The sequence below is a fragment of the Plasmodium cynomolgi genome, chromosome 12, assembly GCF_000321355.1.
Source record: "Plasmodium cynomolgi strain B DNA, chromosome 12, whole genome shotgun sequence".
Taxonomy (NCBI): domain Eukaryota; phylum Apicomplexa; class Aconoidasida; order Haemosporida; family Plasmodiidae; genus Plasmodium; species Plasmodium cynomolgi.
The window spans coordinates 859,314-885,200 of NC_020405.1; the positions used below are offsets into that span (position 1 = coordinate 859,314).

The window sequence follows — 25,887 nt, forward strand, 5'->3', positions numbered from 1 at the left end:
TGATAACTGCTACAGCCGCGATAACTGCCACAGCGGTGATAACTGCTACAGCCGCTATAACTGCTACAGTCGCTACAGTCGCTACAGTCGCTACAGTCGCTACAGTCGCTACAACTGCTACAACTGCCACGGGTGCAGGGTTATTGCCCCCCCTTTTTTTCACCCCCACGCGCATCGGTGAGGCGCCCGCGAGACGCAGCGTTTATGCTCAGGCGAGGAGCAAGAGCCAGCGTGTACCTCGCAGAGAGACGTGCCGCAGCAGCAACCCTGACGCAGCGGCGGGGAGGCATCCCAGGCGACAAGGCCAAGTTCACCCCAAGTTTAGTCAGTACAAAAATAATGGAAGGAGCATCGAGTATGATGGAAGGAGCATCGAGTATGATGGAAGGAGCATCGAGTATGATGGAAGGAGCATCGAGTACCTATGTAACATTCGAAGGGGTCTCAGAAAATCCCAACATAGTGGAGGAGGAACACAAGGTACTCTCCTACTGGAAGAACATCGACGCGTTTAACACATCCAACCAGCTAGCCAAAAATAAAAAAGCTTTTATATTTTATGATGGGCCTCCCTTTGCCACAGGGCTTCCACATTATGGACACCTGTTAGCAGGCATCATAAAAGATTGCGTGACGAGATACCACTACCAATGTGGGTTCTCAGTCGAGAGGAAATTCGGATGGGATTGTCATGGACTCCCCATCGAATACGAAATCGAAAAAGAAAATAATATCAACAAAAAGGAAGATATTTTTAAAATGGGAATCGATGTATACAACGAGAAATGCAGAAGTATCGTTCTGAAGTATTCAAACGAGTGGGTAAAAACTGTCGAGAGGATAGGAAGGTGGATCGACTTTAAGAATGACTACAAGACGATGGATGTGACGTTTATGGAGACTGTATGGTGGGTGTTCAGTCAGCTGTACAAAAGGAATTACGTGTATAAGTCTTTTAAGGTCATGCCGTATTCATGTAAATGTAACACCCCCATTTCGAATTTTGAGCTTAACCTGAATTACAAGGACACCCCCGATCCGAGCATTATTGTTGGCTTTGTCCTTTTGTCGGACTTCCCTGCAGTGGAGGAGGAGGAGTGCCAGGTGGAAGAAGTGAAGAAGCTGTTAGGGGAGAAGCTCGCCGTGTTGTACGACCAGAAGAGGGAGCACTGCCCCGAGGGGGAGAGTGCAACTGGAGAAGCGGCAGGGGGAGCGGCGGCATCCGGAGCAGCCGGAGCGGCCGGGGGCGTGTGCCCCCCCGCGCAGAGCGAAATCCTGGCGTGGACCACCACCCCCTGGACGCTGCCGTCCAACTTGGCCCTGTGTGTGAATGAAAATTTTACATACCTGAGGATCCACCACGTGAAAAGCAACCGAGTGGTGATTCTGGGAGAATTCCGATTGGAGTGGGTGATGAAGGAACTAAAATGGAATGTTGAAGATGTGAAGGTGTTGAACCGATTCAAGGGCAAGTATCTAAAGGGGTTGAGATATAAGCCCCTTTTTAGCTACTTCTACGACAAGCACGGTTTTAAAGAAAGGGCATATAAAATTTTAGCAGACGATTTTGTGACAGACGATGCGGGTACAGGCATAGTGCACTGTGCACCTACGTATGGAGAGGATGATTTTAGAGTGTGTAAAAATAATGGAGTGATTGATCCGGAGAAGTCCATATTTATTGATCCGATCGATGCTAATGGTTACTTCACTAGCGAAGTTGAAATGGTTCAAAACCTTTATATTAAAGAAGCAGATAATGTAATAAAAAAATTTTTGAAGAATGAGAATAGACTACTGAGTAACAACACTATTGTACATTCGTACCCCTTTTGCTGGAGAAGCGATACCCCCTTGATTTACAGAGCCATCCCAGCATGGTTTATCCGAGTGAGTAACTCAACTAAAGAGTTGGTAAAAAATAATGAGACAACTTATTGGATTCCTTACCACATTAAAGAAAAAAAATTTCACAATTGGATTAGAGATGCAAAGGATTGGTGTATTAGCAGGAACAGGTATTGGGGTACCCCCATCCCTATATGGGCTGACGAAAAAATGGAGACAGTGGTTTGTGTGGAAAGCATCTCTCATTTGAAGGAACTCTCAGGAGTGAAAGATGTAAATGATTTACATAGACACTTTATTGATAACATCGAAATTGAGAACCCAAAAGGGAAGGATCACCCAAAATTGAAACGTATTTCTGAAGTATTCGATTGCTGGTTTGAGAGTGGCTCTATGCCATATGCTAAGGTACATTATCCATTCAGTACAAAGAAAGAAAAATTTGACAATATTTTTCCAGCAGATTTTATCGCAGAAGGGTTAGATCAAACAAGAGGTTGGTTCTACACTCTCCTTGTAATTAGTACCCTACTGTTTGATAAAGCTCCTTTCAAGAATTTAATTTGTAACGGTCTTGTACTAGCATCAGATGGAAAAAAAATGAGTAAAAGATTGAAAAATTACCCAGACCCTTTGTACATTTTGGATAAATATGGAGCTGATAGTCTGAGATTATATCTAATAAATTCTGTCGCTGTGAGAGCTGAAAATTTAAAATTCCAAGAAAAGGGAGTTAATGAAGTTGTTAAAAATTTTATTCTTCCTTTTTATCATAGCTTTAGGTTCTTCTCTCAGGAAGTTACTCGATATGAATGCTTGAAGAAGAAGCAATTTTTTTTCGAAGAAGGATGGGTCCACAAAAATGATAATATCATGGATAGATGGATTTTTTCATGTATCCAAAAACTGACAAAACTTGTGCATGTAGAAATGAAGGCATACAAGCTCTACAATGTCCTACCCAAGCTTTTGCAATTTATCGAAAATTTGACCAATTGGTATATACGACTTAATCGGGATCGAATGAGGGGTACCTTGGGGGAGGAGAACTGCTTACAATCTCTTTGCACTACGTATAAGACGTTGTACCTGTTCACTGTGCTTATGGCTCCCTTCACGCCATTCATTACGGAGTATATATATCAGCAGCTGCGAAGGGTGGTCAGGTCGGCGGCGGACAAGGGAGCTTCTTCTCAAAGGGGTGCGGCGGACAAGGGAGCTTCTTCTCAAACGGGCGGGGCGGACCAAAGCGTGCACTTCCTCATGCTGCCGCAAGTCGACGAGAACTACGCCATTGACTACGAAATCATCGAGCTGATCGAAAAAATGAAAACGGTCATTCTGCTGGGGAGAGTACTGCGAGAGAGGAGAAAGGTGCCCAGCAAAAAGCCGCTAAAGAAAATTACCATTTTGCACCCCACGAAGGAGTACTTCGAAAAGTTTGACCAAATAATGCACTACATAAAGGAGGAGCTGAACGTACTCCACGTGGACTGTTCACATGACACCAGCTGCATTGAATTCACTGCAGTGCCGAACTACAAAACGTTGGGAAATAAATTAGGACCAAATTTGAAGACGATCCAAAATAAAATAAAAAACATGGATACGAAATCGATTAAGCAGTACCAAGTGGAAGGAAAAATAACCTTTGAAGGAGTAACCCTAGAAGGAGATGACATCCTTGTGCAGATGAAGCCAACCGTCCAAGAAAAGAACACAGATATGATAAGTAACGAGTCCGTAACGATCTTCATCGACTTCACCACAGATCAGCAACTAGAAAACATGGCTAATGCAAGAGAGCTGTGCAACCATGTACAGAAAATGAGAAAAAATTTGTCCCTAAATCAGAACTCTCCTGTTAAAATGTATTTTTACATTGCGGACGAGACGCTGCGTAGCAACATGGTAAGTGAGATGGCCTACATTAGGAAGTGCCTCCGCCGCGAGCTGCACGTGCTGCCTTCCCAGGCGGACTACGAGGGCCTCTCGGGCAAGATGCACGACGAGGAAATCGTGCTGGCCGGCTGCCCCGTCCGCCTCGTCTTCGCCCAGGCGTAGCGGTATTAGCGGTTTAGCGGGGGAGCGGCGAAGCGGTATTAGCGGGGGAGCGGTTTATCGGTTTAGCCGCTTATCGGCTTATCGGTTTAGCGGCGACGCGGCTGCGAATCGTACGCACTGCTTCCACCCCGTAACGAGAAAATAAACTCCACGACTGACTCGTTTTATTCTAAAGGAAAATTCAAATGGGTTTGTTTTATTAATTTTTTTTTTTTCCGTTCGGTTGTTGTGTTCACCACGAAGGGGTGATACATAGGAAGAAAAAAAAAAATAAGAGAAAAAAAAAAAGAAAGTTAAAAAAAGGGAAGGCAATAGAGAAGGCAATTGAGAAGGAAAAAGAGAAGGGCACGATAACTTTGCGGCCTTATGGAGCCTCCACCCGGTGAGGCGCTTCCCCATTACGGTGGAAGGATCGCTCAGAAAAGCTTCTCATTCATGTTGGCCTACGCACGTGCGTGCGCGACGGTTGACTGGTGGCGCATCTGGGGTAGGCAATTACCCACTAGCGAGAGTAAAAAAAAAAAAAAAAAAAGGGAAAAATTAGACAACCGTGGGGAGGAGATACAAAGGTTGGGGCGATGACATCTGCCGCGTGTGTAGCGGTTCTGTGTAGCGGCACTGTGTAGCGGTGGTGTGCCCTCCCCTGGCACGGCTCGCCGCCGCAACGCCGCAACGGACCACTTCTTCACTAAATCATGGTCTGAATGATCGAAGACTTGTACTTGAAGTTGTCCTCTATGTTAGCGTCCTCTATGCTGTTGAGCTTGAACACCTTCTCAATTATGCTGAGCTCGATGGCTGTGGTATCCATTCCACAGAAGGCTGACCAGTCGTTGGCCACAAGGCCAGCCCCGATGAGATCACTACCTCTGTTAACCGTTCCGGTAATTAAAGGGATTTGCAAAAGTTCTGAGAGTTCTTCAATTTCTTGGGAAGATGTCATGGCATGTAGGAGACCTCCATTGTTGGTAAAATATGAATAGGTACCAACGAGTAGGTTCCCAGCAATAGATGTTCGAAAGACTTCTATATCTAAAACGTCTTGGATTATCTCCTCCGTTTCTCTATCTATATCTGTGTGAATTAATCCCACGTAATCATTTGCAGTTATACAATTACCTAATGCTGAAAGCCGCTCCTCTATCCTTTTTATTTTCACATTTTCTGGTAATGCGTTTCGTAAGTGGAGGAGCTCCTGGTCTGTACATATACTCGACACGAGTAAGCCCTTCCTGTTTCCGACACAGACTCTCCCAATGACTTTAGTTCCTCCGATGGTTGTATACACGAGGGGGATGTGCTGGGATAACTCCGATTCGAAAACACTTGAGAAATTTTCCGATCCTCCCATGGCGATGAGTGCGTAGGAGTTGGTCAGCCTGGAGAAGACGCCAACCTCGTTGGAGTTTTCGAACTGCACTCTGATGGCCATCGTGCGAAAGGGGGGGGGAGCAGCGGCGAGGAGTGGTGCGGAGTGGTGTGGAGTACTGCCTTGGAGGTGTCGCTTTGAGGTGCGCCTTCGCGGAGTGGCGAACAGAGGGCAGCTTCAGTCTTGGTTCACTACTCAAACAGTCTCTATACGCTGACACGCGAGTTGGTCTCTTCTTCCTCGAGCGCAACTGCCAATCCGCTTGTTCTTCCCCTCCCCCCCCTGTGCTTGTATGCCCCTCGGAGTGAGTACACCTATCTCAATGCCTTATCCAAAAAAAAAAAAAAAAAGTCCAATCACACGTATTGGTGCACACAAGTTAGGGTTTGCCAACTGGGGGGGGCCACCACCTCTTTTTGTTAATTAAAAGTTGGTGCTATGTTGCACGTGGGACGTAGGTATCGCTGCAAAAAGGGAGAAAAAAAAAAGGGGACCATGTGAATAATCGCCACGTTGTGAATGCCTCTCCTGGGTGTACATCTACGAAGGGGCATACAACGTAGCCATGCAGTGAAGCCATGCAGTGTAGCCATGCAACGTAGCCATGCTGTGAAGCCATGCAGTGTAGCCATGCAGTGTGGCCATGCAACGTAGCCATACAGCGTAGCCGTGCAGTGTAGGGGGGGGCCTTCCCCTCAGTCTCTGTCTCCATCTCACCTGTGGTGTGGCGACGGGTGTGCCTGTGTCACACTTTGCACGCTTCTCTTCGAAAGGGAAAAGAGTCGGTCCTCATATGCTCCACGGACTTGTATAGTTATTATTATCCCATTTTTTACAGCCACGTAAAAACGCCTCCCGCGTTGTCGCAATGTATATAGGTACGTACGTAGTGTGGTGGGCGATGCGCCGGTGGCCTCCGCTGCTCTGCAAAATGGTCGTATAGGTGCAGTGGTTCCACCAACGGGGAAGCAAACAAACAGGTAAAAAAGTCCTTTATATTCCTTTCTTTTTTACAATGGCAAAAAAAAAAAAAAAAAAATAAAATAATCACATGAACGCTTAAATATGCATATCCCTTTTCAGCAACTCTTTTGGCAATGTAGAAGTAGTAGTTCCTTCTGCTTCGGAAAAAAAAATAAAAAATAGTGAACTCGGCAATGATTGATTGATACGGGAATTTTTCTTTTCCTCCCTTTACCAAACTGCCTCTTCTCCTTTTTGTGGTTATTTAATACATAACCTGTTTGTTCGCTCTGTTATTGTTTTTTTTTGTTTTTTTGTTTTTTTTGTTTTGTTATGTTTTATTTTTGTTTGTTTTTTTTTTCTGCGCATCGGGAAAGCGGCGTTTTTTTTTTTCCTCTTGGTGCGCATCACCGAGGGATGAGGAGCAATATAATCCATGCCATTCGGAAGGGAAAAAAAAAAAAAAAAAAAAAAGAACAACACCACAAGTAAGGCTTAAGCTGAACGCGTATCTACGTGCTACAAGCATATGTTTGTTTCTTTATTTGTTTGTAAATCGAAACGTATCCGAGTGGTGACCTGACTCAATCGCATCTTTCGTATGGCTACCATTTGAGCGACTCTTTTTTATTTTGCTCGCCGCTCGCCACTCGCTGAACTGCACTCCACGCTCATCTACCGTCGCGTTTGGGGATCCCCCAACAGCAAGGAGGGACATCAAGGAGGGACGGCAAACTGCCCATTTAAAAAAAGGCTCCTGTTTAAGCCACTACATTTGGCACGACGAGTGGAGAAGCCTACAAAAAAAAATAGAGTAACGGAGAAAGCGGCAGAATTGCCCTGCCAGGAAGAAAACTCAAAGGGAGAAGAGATCACCGAGAGGAACGCTTAAGAAGATCCTCCATTGGGATGAATTCACGGAAGGGAGGTAAAACCACCCCATAGGTGGCTCCCATTTGTGGCACCCATAGGTGGCTCCCATATGTGGCACCCATAACTTGACCAGGCCGGATAAAAGGAGCTCCCCGGAAAATCCCCCTTTTCAATCGCCCCTTTCAATCGTCCTTTTCAAATCCGCACCGTTTGACTCTCCAAAGAGGAGGCACACATAGCTATATACATACGAGATGACCGACGGGAGGATGATTAAACGGAAAGGGGGGAAGGGGGGGAAGCCACCCCTATTAAGGCACTCCAAATTGAGGAAGCTTTTTTACATAAGGATGTACCTGGAGAGGAAGCGTCGCGAGGCTCGTTCCTCTAGCCGCAGAGGTGATGGAAGCAACGATGGAAGACGTGCCGCCCCCCCGGTAACGTTCGAAGAGTTAGGGGTGGAAGACTGGCTAGTCAAAATAAGTAAAACGGTCCAAATTAGTCATCCAACAAAAATACAGCAGTTGTGTTTGCCACTTATAATGAAGGGATATAATGTGATAGGGACATCCGAGACAGGAACGGGGAAAACGATATGCTACTGTTGGGGCATTCTGCAGGAGTTAAATAAGAACTCGTATGGAGTCTTCGCCCTAGTGCTGCTGCCAACCAGGGAGCTAGTAGTCCAAGTCGTTGAACAATTCCTTCTGTACGGATACAGGATAGGAATAAAAATCCTTTCTTGCATTGGTGGGTCTTCCCTAATTGAGCAGAGAAGGAGAGTGCTGGCCAAGCCACACGTTGTCGTGGGTACCCCCGGGAGAACCAGCGATATTATAGATAACTGTGAGGACGTTAGGAATTGCTTCAAAAGGCTCAGATTTTTTGTTTTGGATGAAGCGGACTTGCTGCTGCAGAAGTGTTACGAGTCGAAGTTGGAGGTAATTCTCCGGAGTTTGCCCAAGCCGGCGGGGGGAGGAAGCGGGGCAGGAAGTGGGGCAGTCAACGGGGCAGGAAGCGGACCACTCTACGCACCACTCTGCGCACCACTCTGCGGCGGGAGCAGCGGGCGGAGGACCCTCCTCTTCAGCTCCACCATCACGGACTCGCTAGAACTACTCGCCAACTCGTTCCCACAGGAAAACCTAATTCTTGTGAATGTTAACAAGAAGCAAAAGCCGCTGAAAAATCTGGACCAACGGTACATCTACGTCGACGAGATAGCGCAGATGACCTACTTGGTGTACCTTTTACGAAAAAAGTTACCTGACCAGTCAGGCATTATTTTTACAGACAACAGCTACAGATGTGAATTAATTTACACCGTGTTGTGTATGCTGGGGGGGTTCTCTGTAGAATCCATACACTCATCAAAGGATCCAAAAAAACGGCTAGCTGCTTTGTCCAAGATAAAAAACGGAGCCTGTAAAATCTTGATCGCTACAGATATAATAAGTAGAGGTATAGACATTCCCAAAACGTCCTTTGTCATAAATTTCGACTTCCCGAATGATGCCGTTTTGTATGTCCACCGAGTTGGAAGAACTGCTCGAGCTAATAGGAAGGGGGTGGCGATTTCCTTTGTGGATAAGCGCGATGTGAAGTCGTTTAATCAGGTTATGGAAATAATGAAGGGTGCGTTGAAGCCGTGGCGCTTGAGGAGGAAGGAGGTACTCCAGGATATGTTCCAAGTAGGCCGCGCGTTGAAGAAGGCTGAACTGCTGCTGGAGGAGAGGGAGGACGCCCGCCGCGAGCACCGACGCATGCAGAGGTTTGTCCACCGCGCGATGTGACGCGTGGTTCGGCGGTGCGGTTCGTCGGTGCGGTTCGTCGGTGCAGTTCGGTGGTGTTACACAGCGATGTTACGCAGCTGCGTAGTAGAGTGGGCTCCAGGGTCCCATACCTCCGCCCACCGTGATGACGACTCTCCCTTCCGATTCACGTACTATAGAGGAAGCACCTGTAGGAACCCCCCAACAGATTTGCACCTGCGTAACCCCCTCACGATCGCGTCTCCCTTTGAAGAAATTTCCCTTTTTTTTGTGTTCACCCTTACGCGTAGGGGTTTTTTTTTCTCCTTCTTTTTCTCTTTCTTTTTCTCCTTCTTTTTCGCTTTCTTTTTCTTGTTATTTTATTTTTTTCTGTTCATGGTTAGCCATTTGGGGGATAATGCCATGGGTCCCTCCCCCCCCCTCCTTGGCAATTTTGCAATTTGTTCGTTTGGCCAAACGGTACGGCAAAAAAAAAAAACAACTTCCCTTTTGGGAAGCCTCAAATTTGTGCGTTTATTTTCCCCCCTTTGAGTTCCCATTTTGGTACTAACCTGATAGGGAGCGGCCCATATTTTGCCACGTCATAAGAAGTGAAGCGTTAAGCAAAAAGGCGAAAGGTTACACCCCCCCACCTGTGTGTTTGGTGCAGTGGGCTCTGCTGAACCTCCTCTCCTGGCCTCAACGCGACTCACCACGACTTTCCCCCCAAAAAAAAAACCCACTAAATCAGCATACAGGTAAAATATACATACACATTGTATGCGATACCACTTTGCTGTTTTTTTCTCAACTATGTATGGGATGTGGATCCTCTTGCCGTGTTCCTCCCATCGCAGTGACCACACTCCGTCTCCGCATTACGCAGTACGCGACCTTTTCACATAACACGTTAAGGCTCTGTTCGCGGTTGCCTCTGTTGAGCTTCACTCGTCATGAGATGATGACACCGCCACAACGTATATTGAAATCTCACCTCGAAGGAAAGGTCAAAAGTGACAATCGGCTACCCACGTTAAATGAATTTTTTTTCCCCTTCTCTCCTCTGTATGATACTGGTGAACACCCTCAGGGGGATAAAAAACAAACACGACACATTTAACCGTCTAGGCTTCATACCCCCGTGGGGAAAGGGCAACCTGGAGAAGTTCCCTCGCGGTGGAGCTAACAGAAGGGTAGTATCAGGTAGCATACTCGAAAGAGTGGGTGCCTCTCAAAGACGCTTCCTTTTCCACCTGAACATTCAGAAGAGAAAAATTGACTCATTGGGGGAGTCACATCAGGTGAGTGCTCTCCGAAGAAGTGAAGACATCGCACCGGTAGGGACTCTCGAGGAAGAAGCATCACACGGGATGGTAGGTACCAAGGGGGGGGCGAAGCAGGAGGCGGAGAAGCAGGAGGAGACGGAGGAGACGAAGAAGGACGCAACCGTCTTGAAGAAAAAAATTGACAAGAAGGAGAAAAAAAATGCTGTAAAGAGAGAGCAAGGAGAAAAAGAAAAGAAAGAGAAAACGAAAATGAAAGCGGAAACGAAAACGAAAACGAAAACGAAAATTAAAACGAATGGCACACAAATCAAAGGAGAAGCACACAGGGGTAAAGACAAAGTAGCGTCGGTCTATCCCCCCATCCCGAAAAGCATAGATGACAGGTGGAACGACTTTAAGAGAATTAAAAAATATACAGAGATTACGAATGTGTATTTGGGAGCACATATATCAGCAGCGGGAGGAGTGCAGAACTCACCAACGAACTGTTTCAACGTGGCCGGACAAGCCTTTGCATTATTTCTAAAAAACCAAAGGAAATGGGATAGCCCTTCCCTCTCCCCTGAGAATATAAAACAGTTTGAGCAAAATTGCAAAGCATATAATTTGGACGTGAAGTTTATTCTACCACATGGGTCATACTTAATTAACTTAGCCAATCCGGATAAGGAGAAAAGAGAGAAATCTTATCTCTCCTTTCTGGATGATGTAAAAAGGTGTGAGCAATTAAACATCCAACTGTATAATTTCCATCCCGGATCAACAACAGGGATGTGTTCACTCGAGGAAGGAATTCGAAATGTCGCCGAGTGTATTAACAGGGTGCATAAAGAAACAGCTAACGTCGTGATAGTTCTTGAAAATTCAGCTGGTCAGAAAAACTCAGTAGGATCCAAATTTGAAGATTTAAAAAAAATTATTTCTCAAGTTGAAGATAAGTCAAGAATTGGAGTCTGTCTCGACACATGTCATACATTCGCAGCTGGATATGACATAAGATCTTACAACGACTTCGATCAAGTGATGAAACAGTTCGACGAAGTTGTAGATGCTACCTACTTAAAAGCAGTCCACCTTAATGACTCGAAGTCTGATCTTGGCAGTGGCCTTGACAGACATGAGAATATCGGAAAGGGGAAACTCACTCTTGAGACTTTCAAATATGTAATGACTTCCAGATATTTTAAAAATATTCCCATCGTTTTGGAGACCCCCGATGTTACCAACGATGAGTCTGTGTATAAGTACGAGATAAGGTACCTCTACGAGATGGTTGTCAAGCCGGAGGGGGCGGACAACTAGTCAAGTAGAGGCGGTACAGCAGGAGGGGCGGACAACTAGTCACGTGGAGGCGGTACTGCCGGAGGGACGGACAACTAGTCAAGTAGAGGCGGTACTGCCGGAGGGGGGGGCTCCACCCACCATACTTTTTTTTGTAAAGGTGCCTTCACCCCAAGACCGTACTCAGCCATGAAGACTTACCCCCCCGAGAGGAAGTCGTCCAGGTCCCCCACACGATGATCCCCGAGGCCAATCAAATATTCAGTAAAATTACGAGGCAGCACGGGAACATACCTGTCCTCGTCCAGGCCAGTAAAAAAAGACTTGGAGACAAAACGAAAAGGAAGAATCATCGACTCTTTCTCATTTCGTAAGGGGATTTCTGGATTGTCCACAAAAGGGATGTCCTTAAACTGTACTTGATTTTCCAAAATGATATGGCAAACGAGGACGGCAGTATTTGTGGTCATCTGCATGTCCCCGAGATTTCTCGAAATGACGAATTGGCATTTTCGCAGAATAGAGGTCCTGTCATCAGATGGAACATTACCGAGTATCCCTCCAAAGAGCAAGTAATCCAAGTGCTCCCTATCGTTACACGTTAAGATGTCCTTGGCTTTCATATCTAATAGACATATTTTTTTCCACTCGAATTTTTCCTTCAACTCACTGATTGGCTGTTTGTAACACGTCGGGTTGTGTTCCTTGGATACTTCGCCAAAAGGTCTGTCAAATTTGGTAAATATGACATTTTTGTCCTTTACCGTTTCGCATATGTGTATGTACTCGAGAATGCTCCATTCCTCTAGCTCATCCAGGTGCTCCACGATGTACTTGGGGCCCGCCCCCCCGACCAGCGTGCCCGCCTCGCCTTCCATGCGTGTGGGGCGCGTTGGCTAGCGAAATGTACGCCGAAAGGTACAGCGCAGCAGTTTTATATGCTTCCCTCCACGAGGACTTCCCTACCACTGCAACTGTGCATTTGACGACGCAACGGCTCTCTACAAGGTGGAACCGGTTGTAAAAAGGGGGCAGGGCATCTCCTCACTTCGCCAAGTCGCGCAAGTTGCTTCTTTCACTACGCCTTTGTATTTCCCCAGTTGGTGAAAAAATTTATTTTTTTCTCGCCTTTTACCTGACTTGTTCATAATTTTTCCCCCCATTTTGGTATTTTTTTTTTTTTTTTGGCTACCTCGTTAAGGGGGTTGACATTTTTGCGCCGAAACGGGGAACATAATAAATCCCTATTCCAGGAATAAAAAAAAAAAATAAAAAAAAACGCAAAAAAGCGAAACAAAAAGGTTTTTTTTTCAAAAAGCTAACAAGTTGGAGAATACAAAAAGGGGAGTAAGTCACAACTTAGCGTAAAGATGAAAGATAAAAGGAGCGAAACGTGTAACTTGGCTCAAAGGTATACGTAAAAATCCCCCTCGCCAATCTCAGCAGACGAGAGGAAATTTTCAAAGTGCATGCTACGGTACGTGGTGTGCTGCTACGTACATATGTGGTCTCTGTCGTGATCATTTGAGAGAGAATAGAGCGGGTCAGCAGACGTCCTCTAGGGGGTATATTCTCAGCTTCTGCAGAGGCTTTGTGAGCTGGGACGCATCGCCCCGTCTCATGAATTTGTGCGGTGACGCTGTGTTCACATCGTATCATCATCGTATCATCACCGCTTCATCATCGTATCATCATCGTATCATCACCGCCTCACCACCGCCTCACCACACATGGATGACTTCGAGTACTATTTCCTCCAAAATGAGGAGGAGTCGGAGCAGGTGAAGGGAGCCAAACTGGAGCTCCACAAACTTCTGAAGCGAAACAGAGAAAGGCACAGTAAGATAAACAAGCCGATGAAGGCGGCGTCCAATGTGATATCACTCCTTGGCGAGAAGGAGGATGCATCGAAGGAGGATGCATCAAAGGAGGATGCGTCGAAGGGAGGGATGGAAGCATCATCTGCCCCGTGGAGTGATGGGGAGAAGGCCCCCAGGACAGACATGCACCCTTCGGCGAGAAGCAGAGAGCATTACTCCAAAAGGAGGAGGAGTCATAAAGCAGACACGAGACTCAAAACAGGGGAAGAGGAAGAAGTCCCCAGGGAAGACCACCCAGTAGGTGATAACTCAAAAGAAGACCATCCCCACAGTGAAGTAAATGCGGAAAGACGAATTAAACCTGATGATAGATTAGGGGAAGCGACACTCGAGGGAGAGAGAAAAGGTAAAAGAAGACTTAATGAGGATAATATTTCTTATCATGGGAAAAAGCCGAAAAGGGGGGCAGCAATGACAAGGGCAATACCCACCGGGTTGAGCAGCAAAGGAGGGGAAAGCTACACTGTAGGTAACGATGATGATAAAGGGGACACAGCAATGAAGTGGAGCGCGACGGGAGGGAGTCCCAAAAGACGAAGCAACAGTTGCAGCGGCATCTCTGAGGGGAGTGACCAATCAGATTCGCTGTCCTCGGGGAGGTCCTCCTCGACGGATTACCTCTCCCATGATAGGGGGGAAAAAAGGGGGAAGGTAAAAATGGAGAGGCACCCCCGCGGGGGGAAGGGCGAAGGGTCAGCCAGGTTGGCCAGGTCGGCCAAATCGGCCATGTCAGCCAAGTCAGCCAAGTCGGCCATGTCAGCCAAGTCGGCCAAGTCAGCACCGAGAATGGCGGATACCGCTACCGCTGCGACCACCGCCTCTTCCCTGAGGGAAGAAAGAACGTCGGGCAGTAGCAGACAGGGCCGCGTACCAGAGGAGCCAAAGCGGGAAAGGAAAAAGTACAGCGGACTCATGCTCCTGCATAAGTTTAAAATAAACTACCAAAACCTCACCGAGTTGGAGAAAAAATACTACCTCTACATGATGAAGAAGCTGCACGTGCGTTACGATCACGAGAGGCATATCTTCTACACAGATGATGCATTTACCAAATGTTTCACAGAAAAGGTACGACAAGAAAAGGGAAACTTCAACTATTTAGGTTATCTAGAATATGCTTGCTACTACATCCTTGAATGGTTAACCCCAACGAGGGAAGAAAAACTGTTAAAACAAAAATCGCTAGTCAAGCTGGAAGTCGCAGTGAAGTCACTCTTTCCAAAGGCTACGATGCAACCGTTTGGATCGTTCGTCACAGGATTGTCAATCCCGGGAAGTGATCTCGACGTATGTTTTCTGGACATCCCCTTGGAAGACCTCGATGCATTGCTAATGATTTCGTATACCTTAGTCAAACTAGAAATAGTTGCAGACATACGAATAATAAAAGATGCAAGAGTGAAGATTCTAAAATACACAGATAAAGAAACAGGGGTTCAGGTAGATGTATGTACAAATCAGGTTTCATCAAAACAGACAACAGATTTTATCAAAAGTAAGGTTGAAAAATATCTGTATTTGAGACCACTAGTCATTCTGTTGAAGTTTTTTTTAAATACAAGAAATTTGAACGAAACGTATATAGGTGGCATTGGTTCTTTCCTTCTGTGTTGCATGGTGACACATTTTTTACAGCTCCATCCATCTACCTTTGATTGGAATGTCTTTAGTAATAGCTATCTGGTGAAGTTACTTTTGGAATTCTTTAGCTTCTACAGTATTGACTATAATGTAGATTTTAACTGCTCCGTTTTGAGAGGTTTAGGACATGTCATGCCGAGATATATGAGGAGAGAGTTCGAAGGGAGTAATCGACTCTGTTTTGAAAATCCTGTTGATACATCTGTGGATATTGGGAAAAACGCTTACAAAATTAGGTATGTTTTTTATCTGTTCAGTCACCAGTTTTGTGCGTTGGCGAGTTTGGTTGGGGGGTTGCGTGGCCAAGCAGGGGAGGCTCTTCTCGATGTGCACAGTTCCTGCGGAGGGGGCGACGGCAAGGCGGCGTGCGAAGCGGGAGAGAAGCAGGGAGACGAAGCGGTAGATCGACGGGGCCGCTACGCGGAAGACGAAGCGGGAGAGGAGCAGGGAAACGAAGCGGTAGATCGACTGGGCCGCTACGCCGAGGGAGACAAGCTAAACGCAGCCGGCTCCATGTTCCCCCTCTTCTTCGCGAACTTCTTTAACCCGGACAGCATTGTCTTCACGAAGCGACTCAAGGCGGACTTCCCCAACCCGCAGTGGAATATCAGCCACTTCGACTTTTCCGTCACCACGGAGGAGAAACACAAGCTGCTGGAAATGCTGCGGGACGACTGGGCCGTGTACTTCGACCAGGGCATCCCCCCCGACTCCGCGGCCCTCTTCGCCGCCTTCGACAGGGCCTTCCCCTTCTCCCTGGACCTCTACAACAACGCGTTTAGGTATGCCTAGCGCGGTGGAGCGGTGGTGCGGTGGAGCGGTGGAGCGGTGGAGCGGCAACGTAGTGACGCAGCAACGTGGTGTCTCCGCAACGTGGTATCGCCGCAACGCCGCAACGCAGCAACGCGGCGAGGGGACGCATTTACCCTGCTTGGACTGCTTGGACTGCTCGCCCTGCCCCACCCAAATGCGCGTGCTCAACCGTACAGGAAGCGCTTCGCCGCCAAATGTACATTCTGGTCAAACAAAGAACTAGTAATCATTCCGTTGGGTTCATACAGCGGGTTCAATAACACCTTAATATAATTTTCGTGAACGATCTCGAAAAAGGATCGGATATTCTCATCGGACGGAACATAGATGGTGGGTCCACCTGTACTACTACTACCCCCACTACTGTTGACCTCATTCTTGCTCTTATGAAGTAATAAAAATTTGATATGTCCTGTAGTACAGTATGCTGACACGGAATAGTTGTTAAACGAATCTACCGTTTTTAAAAAAAAGCTTGTACTTTTCCATACTAGGACATCTACAGAATCTAATGACTGATGAATTATGAACTGGGCTAGATGTTCTGAAATGTCCTTTTTTCCATTCAAGGATAGGTCGGCTTCGTACAAGGGGATATCTCCTTTTCCGATTATTGTCAGCACGTACACCTGGTACGTCGTTGCAGGGCCGCTCACGCTGTTTCGACTCATCTCGGTGATGTGGCTAGTTGGCGGGGGAACTCCCTTTTGTCAGCCAATGCTCAGCTGCATCCCTCTCCGCAGGGGCCACAAACCTAATCGTTGCGCCTTTTCGCGACCAGCCTCTTCTCTGCACAAACGGGCGTTCCTTTCCCTTCTGTGTTGTGTCATCCAAGGGGGACATTCCCCAACTCGTTTTGCATTTTTTGCGTTTGCACAGGGGCAGAAAAGGGAAGAAGCCAAATTGAAGAAACAAATGGGGCAAAAAAAAAAAAGGCCAAGCATATGGAATACCCCGTCACTACGCTTATGCCAGTTGTTTACAGCTCAGGTTTGGCACGTGCAATCCTGGGCCTGGGCTGGCGGCACGGCAGCTGTGCCTAACTGCTGGCACCCGAAATGCGGCAAGGGGGCGGCAAGATAGCGGCAACACAGGACTGCACATGTTTGCGAAAAAAAAAAAAGTAACCCCCATTGGGAGGAAAGAAAAAAAAAAAAAAAAAAAAAAAAAAAATAATAAAATAATAAAACACTCCACGGGGGATGGACGCAAAAAACAATGCAGAGGCAAATCAAACAATTGGAGGAAGAACTCAAAAAAAACTCCCCTTCGCCCAACGGGGAGGGTCTGGTATGCAGTACTACCGATGGGCAGTTGTTCCCCTCCCTCGAAAGGGCCTACACACAAGCACAGAAAAATAACGCAGCTGTGTATGTAGAAGTATACGTGTAGACATGAGAGGCGCATATGTGTAGGAATGGATTGGGTGAAGGGGTCTGGTCCGTCTACCTGCGGTCAGCTAAGCACGCTGCTCCACAGGAGAGACTCTCCCAACCTCTCACTGATCGATTACTCGAAATTTTTGAGCTTTGGAACGAACTTTTTTATTTCCCTCTTGATTTCCACCTTTTTGTTTAATTTCACGTTCACCTTATTCTTGTCGATGTAGATGGCGTTTTTTTTTGCCTTTTCGAGTAGGTTCTTCAGGTCGGGTCCATCTGTGCTGGACTCTACGAAGGGGAGGGGTGCGGTGAAGGAGGTGCAGTGAAGCAGGTGCAGTGAAGGAGGTAAACGTAAAGAGGACGAATGCGCACGCGGAACGCAAGTCGGATGTACACGACATGTTACAGCGGCGCGGCCGAACCACTGGCACCACCATGCGCGTTCCCCTTACGTGATTCCACCTCCGCGGGCGCAGCAGACACCGGCTTGGGAACGGGCTTCTTCAAGATTGCCGAGGGGTCCCCTGGATTTTTCTTCAAAAGGGCAAGCATTTTATTCTTAATTGATGTTTTTTTCTCCAAATTTTTTTCCACTTTCGTGAGTTCGGGTTCTGCTTTGGGTGGGGCAGCGCCCTGGGGAGCACTTGGAGGAGCGGCCTGGCTGGCACTTGCAGCGGTCTTCGCCGTCAGCTTCTCACTAGGGGTGGCCTTTTTCGCAGCACCAGAATCTTTTTCTTCTTGCTCCTTAGATGCAAGGGGTGTCTTCAGGGGCATTTTTTTAAACAGCTTGTTTAAGTTTTCTTTTTTGGGTTCTACTTTTATCTTTAGAATTGGTTTTATGGTCTTACTGGCGACGTTGTTGTCCTTCAGGTCACTGTCCTTCAGGTCGCTGTCCTTTTTTGCAGCGTCTGCAGGGTCGCTCTTTGCAGGGGGTGCGGCATCACTTTGTGCTACGCCTACAGGGTCATTTTTTGCTAGGGCCGAGGTGTCGCTTTTTGCAGAGGTTACCGGGTCCGCTTTCTTCGCCAAGTCCTTCTTTCCCAGCAAAGGTAACTTAATTTTAATCATCCCCTCCTTCAACATTGGGGAGCTCTTCTTCAAGCCGACTGGGCCCTTCTCTAACGCGGCTTTTTGTCCTTCCGTTTGGCCTTCCGCTTGCCCTACCTTTTGCCCTGCCGTTTTTCCTTCCGTTTGCCCTACCTTTTGCTCTCCCTGTGGCTCCCCATTTTTCGCCTCGGGGACACTAGCTCCCTTACTGCTCGAGAGAGGTAGACCTTTCTTCAAAGGACCTCCCAGCTTGCTAGCACTCCCCTTAACGGGGGTCGTGGAGCCACTGCTGGCATCCTCCCCAGTCCCCCCGGATGTGTCATTCTTCGACTCGAACTGTTTCGCTAGATTTCTGATTCGACTCTGAATTAGGGAAATGGTGCCGCTTTTTTCTCCCTCCTGAGTAGGCTGACTCCCAACCGGGGTGACACTTTTGTTGCCACTGTCTGCATGCTTGCTACTGTCTCCATTCTTGCGATTGACACTAAATCCTTTGGAGGCTCCCTTCTGGGGAGTGCTTCCCTTCACATCGGTGTTAGACTTGTTGGCGTCCGTCGAGGAGGCTGCGGGAGGGGTGGTGAAAATGGGGGGGGTGAATTGGTGCGGGTTGGGAACGGTTCACGTTTCATCGCACCCTTGCAGGGGCTCACTTGCAGCAATGCATAGGTAGGGGGGGTGGCTCACCCGGGTCGACATTCTTCGAAGTATATGGCTTGAAGTTGACCTTATTTCCCCTCTTAACGAGGCTCGCCCCCTTCCCTGTGTTGTTAGCGGAGAGCGGCTGCGCAAGAGGCTGTCCCGGCGGCTTCACAGGCGACTGTCCCTGCGGCTTCACTTGCGACTGCACATGCGGCTGTCCCGGCGGCTTCACACCCATCTGCGATGGCTGATCCCTCTCCTCGATAGACTTGCTCAGGAGGGCACTCTTCTGAAAGGTCACTTTGACGTTGCTCTCCACCTTCCGATCGTCCCCGGAGGGAGCGACGCTTGGGTTGCTCTCTCCATATGGAGCACCCAACGTCGACTGCTGCCTCGCCTTGTTAAAAATCTCAGCGGGGAGGAGTGAATTCTGAGGACAAGCAAACACAGAGACATGCATTTTCCCTATTATCTCCGGCTTCGCATTTGCAACTCTTGAGTAAATGTCCCACGACGCATCTCTCATTAGGGTTTTCTCACTAATGAAGGAACACCTAGCAGATCCAACCAGTGTTTTCCCATTGACGTCGTGTACATCTATCATAAAACTGGGGATATCTCCTGCGTTTTTTTGTGGCAGTGAAGTTAAATTAATTGTATAATCGATGTTAAAAATATATTTGCCCCCATTGGCACGTCCATTCATATCCCTTGGTTTGGTCACTCTACTCGTGTTCTGAATTGCAGAGGTACTCGTCTCACTGTCGTATCGAACGACGCAAATAATTCTTGCATTTTCCTTCTTGTAGCTAATTTCTAGGAAACCAATTTTGATACAAAACCCTTGTAAATCCTGAGGGATAAGATGGCTGAAATTTGGCTTGTTCATATCATACTCGTTTCGTCGTACCTGTTTGTTTTGTTCATCTTCGACGTACTTGGAGAATAGCGTATCATCAGCATAGTTCTCCTTGGAGCTCTCCTTGTTGAAGGAGGTTCCACTTCCGCTTTGCCTCATCGGGTCGGAGAAGCTTCCCCCAAATGGAGCACCAAGATGACTGCTCCTTTGATGAGAATCGGTCAGGACAACATCATTGTGAGGGGCATACCTCGAAGGGGGTAGCCAACCGTCCCCTTCAGATGGCACCACTGGAGGGATAGGCGGAATGGGAGGACTCTGAAATTTTCCATCTTTTAGTAACCCAATAGATCCATAATATAACACTCCGTAAAGAGAATTAATGCGAGGGTCAAGCGTTCTACATGGGTAAATATAATCCAGTAAAGTCTTCATGGTGTTTCTCCTACTGTTCGTGTTCATCCCGTAGGCATTAACCTCCGCCGCTACTTGTGTGCAAACACCAGAAAAGGACTGTACCAGGGTGTCTAACTGTATGTATAAGAGGTCAATACGTCTAACTGTATCTATCAAGGAACTCTGATTTTCTTTAATGTTATGCAATTTATTTTCTAACTTATCCGTGTAGAGTTTGTTTTTTTCTAATGTCGTGTAAGTCTGGTTGAGCTCTTCATGCAAGTAATAATTTTTTTTTTCACAATCGGTTCTTTTATCTTTCTCCATTTTGTACAACTTGAAATAGAACCTAATTTTATTTTCTAGTTCTTCTAATATGTGTTCAATAATTTCTGGTTCTGGTCGAGACCTTTCATGAAGTGTGTCCTTCGTTAGGCTGTACTTGTTTTGATGCACCTTCTCCAAATTGTTCAACGCATCAGTCCATACCTTCCCCTCGGTGCTCCTTTTTTTCTTTCTCATTTGTTCGGTTGGGTGGAAGGTGTTTTTTTTTAGCGGTGCGTCTCCCTCGATGTTACAGGTGGAGCTCTATCGGTGCGTCTCCCTCGATGTTATAGGTGCAGCTCTATCGGTGCGTCTCCCTCGATGTTATAGGTGCATCTCTATCGGTGCGTCTCCCTTTATGTTATAGGTGCATCTCTGTCGGTGCCTTTTTTATACCTAGTGACGTCTGCTCTCCTCGCTGGTAAACACTGTCATGTGCAAAACAATTCACGTGAGGCAGGTAACAAAGTTTTAGTGGAGAAAAAAAAAGAGGAGACAATTTTAAAAGGCGATGCAGTTTAAAAACAATAAGTAATTTAAAAAAAAAAAGACAAAATGGGGTAAGTACAAATGCGCGCGCGCTGGGTGTCACAAGGTTGGGGGGATTAGCTGGTGGGTACAGTTGGACAGCGGCATTAAAGCGGCATTAAAAAGGGAGATTAAAAGTGGCCATTAAAGTGGGCGATTAAAACGGTGTTAAAACGGGTGCTGGCGTGGCCGCTGACATGACAGCTTGAGCGGCCTTTCAAAGCAGACGTCGAGCTCGCCAAAGGGCGCGTCTCTTTAAAAGCGTCTGATACGAAACAGTGCGTAAAAATGGAGGGGAGCATCGATTAATTAGCGCAATAAGAGATGGGGGGACACTCTGCGCGCGCGTACATGTGTACAGGTACATATATGTGTATATATTCACGTACGCACAAGTGTGCGATGTAGACAATGCGCGAATCTTGAAGGCGGTTCAAGGACGCCTGAATTCGCGCGAAAATAATTTGTGAACAAACGCAACGGCGTTCGGCAAGTCGCGCTGCGAATTCGTGTTTGGAAAAGTTTTCCAAAAACGAGTTTGCTATATTTTAATACATTTTTTTTTTTTTTTTTTTGGCACAATTTATTCTTTATTTTTATTTTTTAAGGTTTATTTTTAATTTTTACATTTTTCCGCTTTTACATGGGAAAAAATTCACTTCGTGTTTAATTCTCTATTGTGCGTTTTTTTTCCAACGTGTGAAGTGGATGCAGGAGTTGAATGCCGTTGCCTCGTCCGTCCGCCGGCAGAACGACTCTGCCAGTCGGCGTCTTTTCCCTGCGGAAACCGTTTTTTTTTTTTTTTGCGCGGCCAGCTTTGTGTTTATGCAGCCATTTTATCGATCTGCTTCTGTTCACTTTCGCGGTTTATGTGACCATTTTACCACTCTTGCTTGTCTTCACTTTCGCGTTTTATGCGGCCATCGGCATCTCCCATGCGAGCTGCTTCTTCCCTGCACACGCACACAAATGCACACACAAAATTGCCCTTTTTTTTTTTTTTTTTCTAGCCACCTTGTTCAGGTAATTTTTTTTTACAAAATCGCACAAACGTTTTAATTACCCATTTTGGCTAGTTCCTTCGTGAAAAGATTATGAATGTTCAGGTGAAAAATTGAACACTGCTCATATTTGTCTTCGTTTTTATGGTAGAATTAATTTGAGGTTATTTGTTGAAAGCGCGAGTTGGCAAAATGGTTGGGCGGACACACGAACATTACGTTCGTGGTGTCTCTTCAGACACAAGGGCAAAGTGGCAAGTGGCAACTGGCAACTCGCGCGAGTAAACTTTTACAAAAGTGCGTACATACCCATGGCCGCATGCGTCGCCACGAAGTAACCAAAGACACCCCAGAAGGTGGCGGCAAAGGCCAAATCAGGTCTGCCCAGCACATCGGACATGAGCGCAGCAGTACTGGGCCCCCCGACATTTGCATTGATGGCTAGCAAAACTTCGTCTACATGTAAAACCAGGCGAGACCACTTGGTAACCACGTTAAACATGTACGAAAAAAAAAAAACACAAATTAAATGAGTCGCTAGTAGACATACCACTAACATGGTCAGCGGCTTTACAATGCTACACAAAACGCTCACATCAATGGACATCCCCGAAAGGGACAAATAGTAAACTGTTAAAAGGTGCAAAACGGTTGAGTAGTACTCTGTGGCCCTGAAATAAATATGTGTGACAAAAACTGCTGCTCTCTTTGTGCGTCTCGTTATCCGATTGGCCATAAGGTGTGCAATGCAATCCAGGCAGAATAGGTAGCCAAAGGTAAGCGCAAATAAAATGTACGTTTTGAATTTGTCAGCCGGGATATAGGAAGTGACAAACTGATAGATGAACTCGTAGTCGCTCAGTACTTTCGTGCTCAGTCCTATTATGAGCACCACGGATAGGCAGTCACATAGGCATTTGCACAGCAGTGGGGGTAAGGAGTACACCTGGTGGTGCTTTACCTGATGGTGCTTTACCTGGTGGTGCTTTACCTGATGGTGCTTTACCTGGTGGTGCTTTACCTGGTGGTGCTCTACCTGATGGCGCTCTACCTGGTGGTCCTCCCCTAGGGGTAACGGCCAGTCCTCATCATTTACGAACGACCCGTATGATGCATACCGTGCTGAATCACACAGGAGGTGTGTTATTTCTTCTCTGTCCTTCACTTCCCCCTGTTCATCAGATAGCTTCACTACATTTCCATTTTGCTTCGAGATGCATTCACTGGTGTTCAGTGACAGCGGTTCCTCCCCGAGGAGAGAAAAAAAAAAAACGCCAACATGTTTCCATAAGGGCAAAGTGATAAGAAGCAGATTGGTAAATAAATCGTCTAATATGAACATGCTGTTTCTTTCCAAAGTGTCCACCGCTAACAGGTCAGCGACCTCCACAAAATTTATGTAGCCCCCGATGTATGTAGCAACGAAGCAGCTGGTGTTTTTCCTCAAACGTTCTTCACTCCCCTTTGTGTCATTTTGCAAAAGGAACCTTTTCGTTAAGTGGTAAGAAGTGACTCCTCCGATGAGTGTCCCAACAGCGCCGAACATAAAAGCGATGCCAAAGGGCGCAACCCTACTGCTGCGAATTAGTAAATTGTACAAGGATTTTTTTTTCTTTCCTTCCTCCTCTGTGCAAGCAGTTTCACCTTCCTCAACTTCACGCCCCTCACACGCAATTGCCTTTTTTTTCATACACGAAAAAGTCATCATAAGGGATATGCATAACGAGTAAGACAGTACCCGTTGCACAACCCAGTCTACGTACTTTCTGTCGTCGATTTTTATTTCGAGAATTCCATTGAGCATTATGCCCAGAAGGAAGCTGAACAAATGCACATTTGGGAAGCCCTTCCATTTTTTGCTAAACTGAAGTGGCAAAAACAGCAAGCAAATCGCGAAGGGGGCAATGCGTGCGTAGTTCCTCACCCGTTCAATCATCAGATGGTGTTACGAGCGGTGCAGTGTTTCGCTTAATCGTTTTTCAGTTTTGTTGTGTTGTGTTGGTGTTGTGTTATGTTGGTGTTGTGTTTTTTTTTGTTTTTTTTTCCAAACGGGGGTAGATAAACTTGGCATGTACATCCGTTCGCATTTAACTATTCATGTAGTGTATCGATCCCTTTTTTTTAGTTCGCATGCTGCTTCTCTTTTAATCGCATCACGTGACACCCATGGGGTTGCCACTCAGCGGCGGTTATGCGTTTACCATTTTTGTGGCGACTCATGTGAGCGTTGCCAACGTTATTGGACCTTTCAATTTGTGAACAAATGGAAAAAAAAAAAAAAAAAGGACTAATTTTTGATCAATTTTGTTAACTTCCTTTGTTGTATTTTTTTCCCCCCTTGTAGCAAAGTTCGAAATGGGGATGTAGAGGAAGACCTCGTTGAGGCGGTGGCACCAAGGGGCGCAAGGACACTGCCGTAACTCACCAGGGGTTGTATATACATATTCCTATGTACGCTACTCGTGGTGGTGGTGTGTGTGTGCCCTTTCTTTTTATGTGCAACCGCGCTTGAGTATTCTGGCTGCTCGCCACACACGTGCGTATGCCCACATTTTTTCAAAAACAAGAAAAAGCGTAGACGACCTTACAAACGCTGCTTTTTTCAAATGCGTCTTTATGTTTGCAAAAACTGGGCAGACGTGTCACAAATCCCATTGTAGTGCAAAAATACGTAGCTAGCTGGTTAAAAAAAAAAAAAAAAAAAAAATATGAACTGTTCAGGCAAAAGTGAGCAATAAGGAAGATTTTCCAAAAGGGACATATCATGGTGTTGACACATTTGCCATCCTTTTGGGGTTAGAGAGATGGACAAAAAGGGGGTTACTTCCCCCTGTTGGGAATTGCCTCATTTATGTTGCACGGGGGAAACAACGCATGGGAGGCCAACATACACATAGGAAGTGTACATATACATGTTCTCACGCATGTATGCATGTGCCAACTGCGAAATGGCACCCTCCCCACCACCACCAAGCGGCAAACCGAACGATCAGTTAAGTAACAGTACAGCTGGACATACAGCAATGGAGCACGGCGACATGCTTCATCTACCCCGTGCACATATAACCTGGGGGGGATGATCTGTCGAAAATTTCACTACTCCTTCGCGGAAGAAAAAATTGGCGATAAAGTCACAAGTAGCAGCCGCACATGGCATACACATTAAATCGGAGGGAAAATATTGACTTCCCCCAAGTTGGTATCCCCCATTTCGAAGCAATTTTGAAGTGGCTCCTCACGCTTGAAACACTTCCGGGCAGTTAACTGCGCGTTTATTTGGCGATTCTGCACGCCTCATCCCACCCGTTAGTGCCATTATTATTTTTTTTTTTCTCAATTGTGCACGGCGTATGGACTGTATTTTTAAAGAAATTTTTTTCAATGGGGTAAAGCAATAGCACAGCATGTACAAAGTTACGTTAGGAAATCTCCACAAACGTAGCCGAGCGAAGAAGCAGCCCGAACGCCTGCCAGGGTTAAACGATTGTATGCTGCGTATGTGCTGCGCATGTGCTGCGCGTAGCAATGGGCGCTTGTGGGGATATATACTGTCGTGCAGGTGTTCCCCCCCTCCCCAAGGTCACACCGTCATACCCTCGTATGTGTACGCTGCTACGCGGCTTTATCGCTTTACAGCTTCACGCCTTTTCCCACTTCGTACCATCGTGCTTGCGGCCCTTGTGCTGCTCACGCAAAAGAATAAATAATTGAACAGATGGACGGAGAAGGCGAGGGTGACGTCCAAGTCGAAATTGCGAGAGCGCCAGCCCTGTTCAAATTAGCAAACTACTTAAAAGGAAACCAATTTTTAATATCTTTGAGCAAAAAATGAATGGCCGAATGGTTAGTTCGCTTGCCAGTTGTACATTAACCTATCGTACTTTCCAAAACGTGCGAATTTGATATTTTTCCTTCAGCCAAAGGGTGAGGAAGCGGAAGAAA

The 25,887-nt window shown here is 46.6% G+C and overlaps 9 protein-coding genes across 9 annotated transcripts; 4 read left to right on the forward strand and 5 right to left on the reverse strand.

Moving 5' to 3' along the window:
- Nucleotides 1-339: 339 nt before the first annotated feature.
- Nucleotides 340-3,912, forward strand: PCYB_122980 (isoleucyl-tRNA synthetase; the record flags this gene model as incomplete). Its single annotated transcript, XM_004223631.1, has 2 exons — nt 340-2,327; nt 2,631-3,912. The coding sequence occupies 2 exons, from the start codon at nt 340-342 to the stop codon at nt 3,910-3,912; spliced, it is 3,270 nt and encodes a 1,089-aa protein (XP_004223679.1).
- A 691-nt stretch (nt 3,913-4,603) lies between these two features.
- PCYB_122990 (eukaryotic translation initiation factor 6) lies at nt 4,604-5,344 on the reverse strand (the record flags this gene model as incomplete). The annotated part of the gene is made up of 1 exon (XM_004223632.1): nt 4,604-5,344. A coding segment is annotated over one exon (741 nt), but the record flags the coding sequence as incomplete, so codon positions are not given.
- A 2,027-nt stretch (nt 5,345-7,371) lies between these two features.
- PCYB_123000 (DEAD/DEAH box helicase domain containing protein) lies at nt 7,372-8,577 on the forward strand (the record flags this gene model as incomplete). The annotated part of the gene is made up of 1 exon (XM_004223633.1): nt 7,372-8,577. A coding segment is annotated over one exon (1,206 nt), but the record flags the coding sequence as incomplete, so codon positions are not given.
- A 2,034-nt stretch (nt 8,578-10,611) lies between these two features.
- Nucleotides 10,612-11,454, forward strand: PCYB_123010 (apurinic/apyrimidinic endonuclease Apn1; the record flags this gene model as incomplete). Its single annotated transcript, XM_004223634.1, has 1 exon — nt 10,612-11,454. A coding segment is annotated over one exon (840 nt), but the record flags the coding sequence as incomplete, so codon positions are not given.
- A 184-nt stretch (nt 11,455-11,638) lies between these two features.
- Nucleotides 11,639-12,313, reverse strand: PCYB_123020 (hypothetical protein; the record flags this gene model as incomplete). Its single annotated transcript, XM_004223635.1, has 1 exon — nt 11,639-12,313. A coding segment is annotated over one exon (675 nt), but the record flags the coding sequence as incomplete, so codon positions are not given.
- An 852-nt stretch (nt 12,314-13,165) lies between these two features.
- PCYB_123030 (hypothetical protein) lies at nt 13,166-15,748 on the forward strand (the record flags this gene model as incomplete). Its single annotated transcript, XM_004223636.1, has 2 exons — nt 13,166-15,192; nt 15,214-15,748. 2 exons carry the CDS (start codon nt 13,166-13,168, stop codon nt 15,746-15,748), a joined length of 2,562 nt encoding a protein of 853 aa, XP_004223684.1.
- A 191-nt stretch (nt 15,749-15,939) lies between these two features.
- PCYB_123040 (trafficking protein particle complex 2) lies at nt 15,940-16,440 on the reverse strand (the record flags this gene model as incomplete). Its single annotated transcript, XM_004223637.1, has 1 exon — nt 15,940-16,440. A coding segment is annotated over one exon (501 nt), but the record flags the coding sequence as incomplete, so codon positions are not given.
- Nucleotides 16,441-16,735: 295 nt separating this feature from the next.
- Nucleotides 16,736-20,614, reverse strand: PCYB_123050 (hypothetical protein; the record flags this gene model as incomplete). The annotated part of the gene is made up of 4 exons (XM_004223638.1): nt 16,736-16,865; nt 17,283-17,439; nt 17,604-18,761; nt 18,883-20,614. 4 exons carry the CDS (start codon nt 20,612-20,614, stop codon nt 16,736-16,738), a joined length of 3,177 nt encoding a protein of 1,058 aa, XP_004223686.1.
- A 1,620-nt stretch (nt 20,615-22,234) lies between these two features.
- PCYB_123060 (hypothetical protein) lies at nt 22,235-23,881 on the reverse strand (the record flags this gene model as incomplete). The annotated part of the gene is made up of 2 exons (XM_004223639.1): nt 22,235-23,191; nt 23,225-23,881. 2 exons carry the CDS (start codon nt 23,879-23,881, stop codon nt 22,235-22,237), a joined length of 1,614 nt encoding a protein of 537 aa, XP_004223687.1.
- Between the last annotated feature and the right edge of the window lie 2,006 nt (nt 23,882-25,887).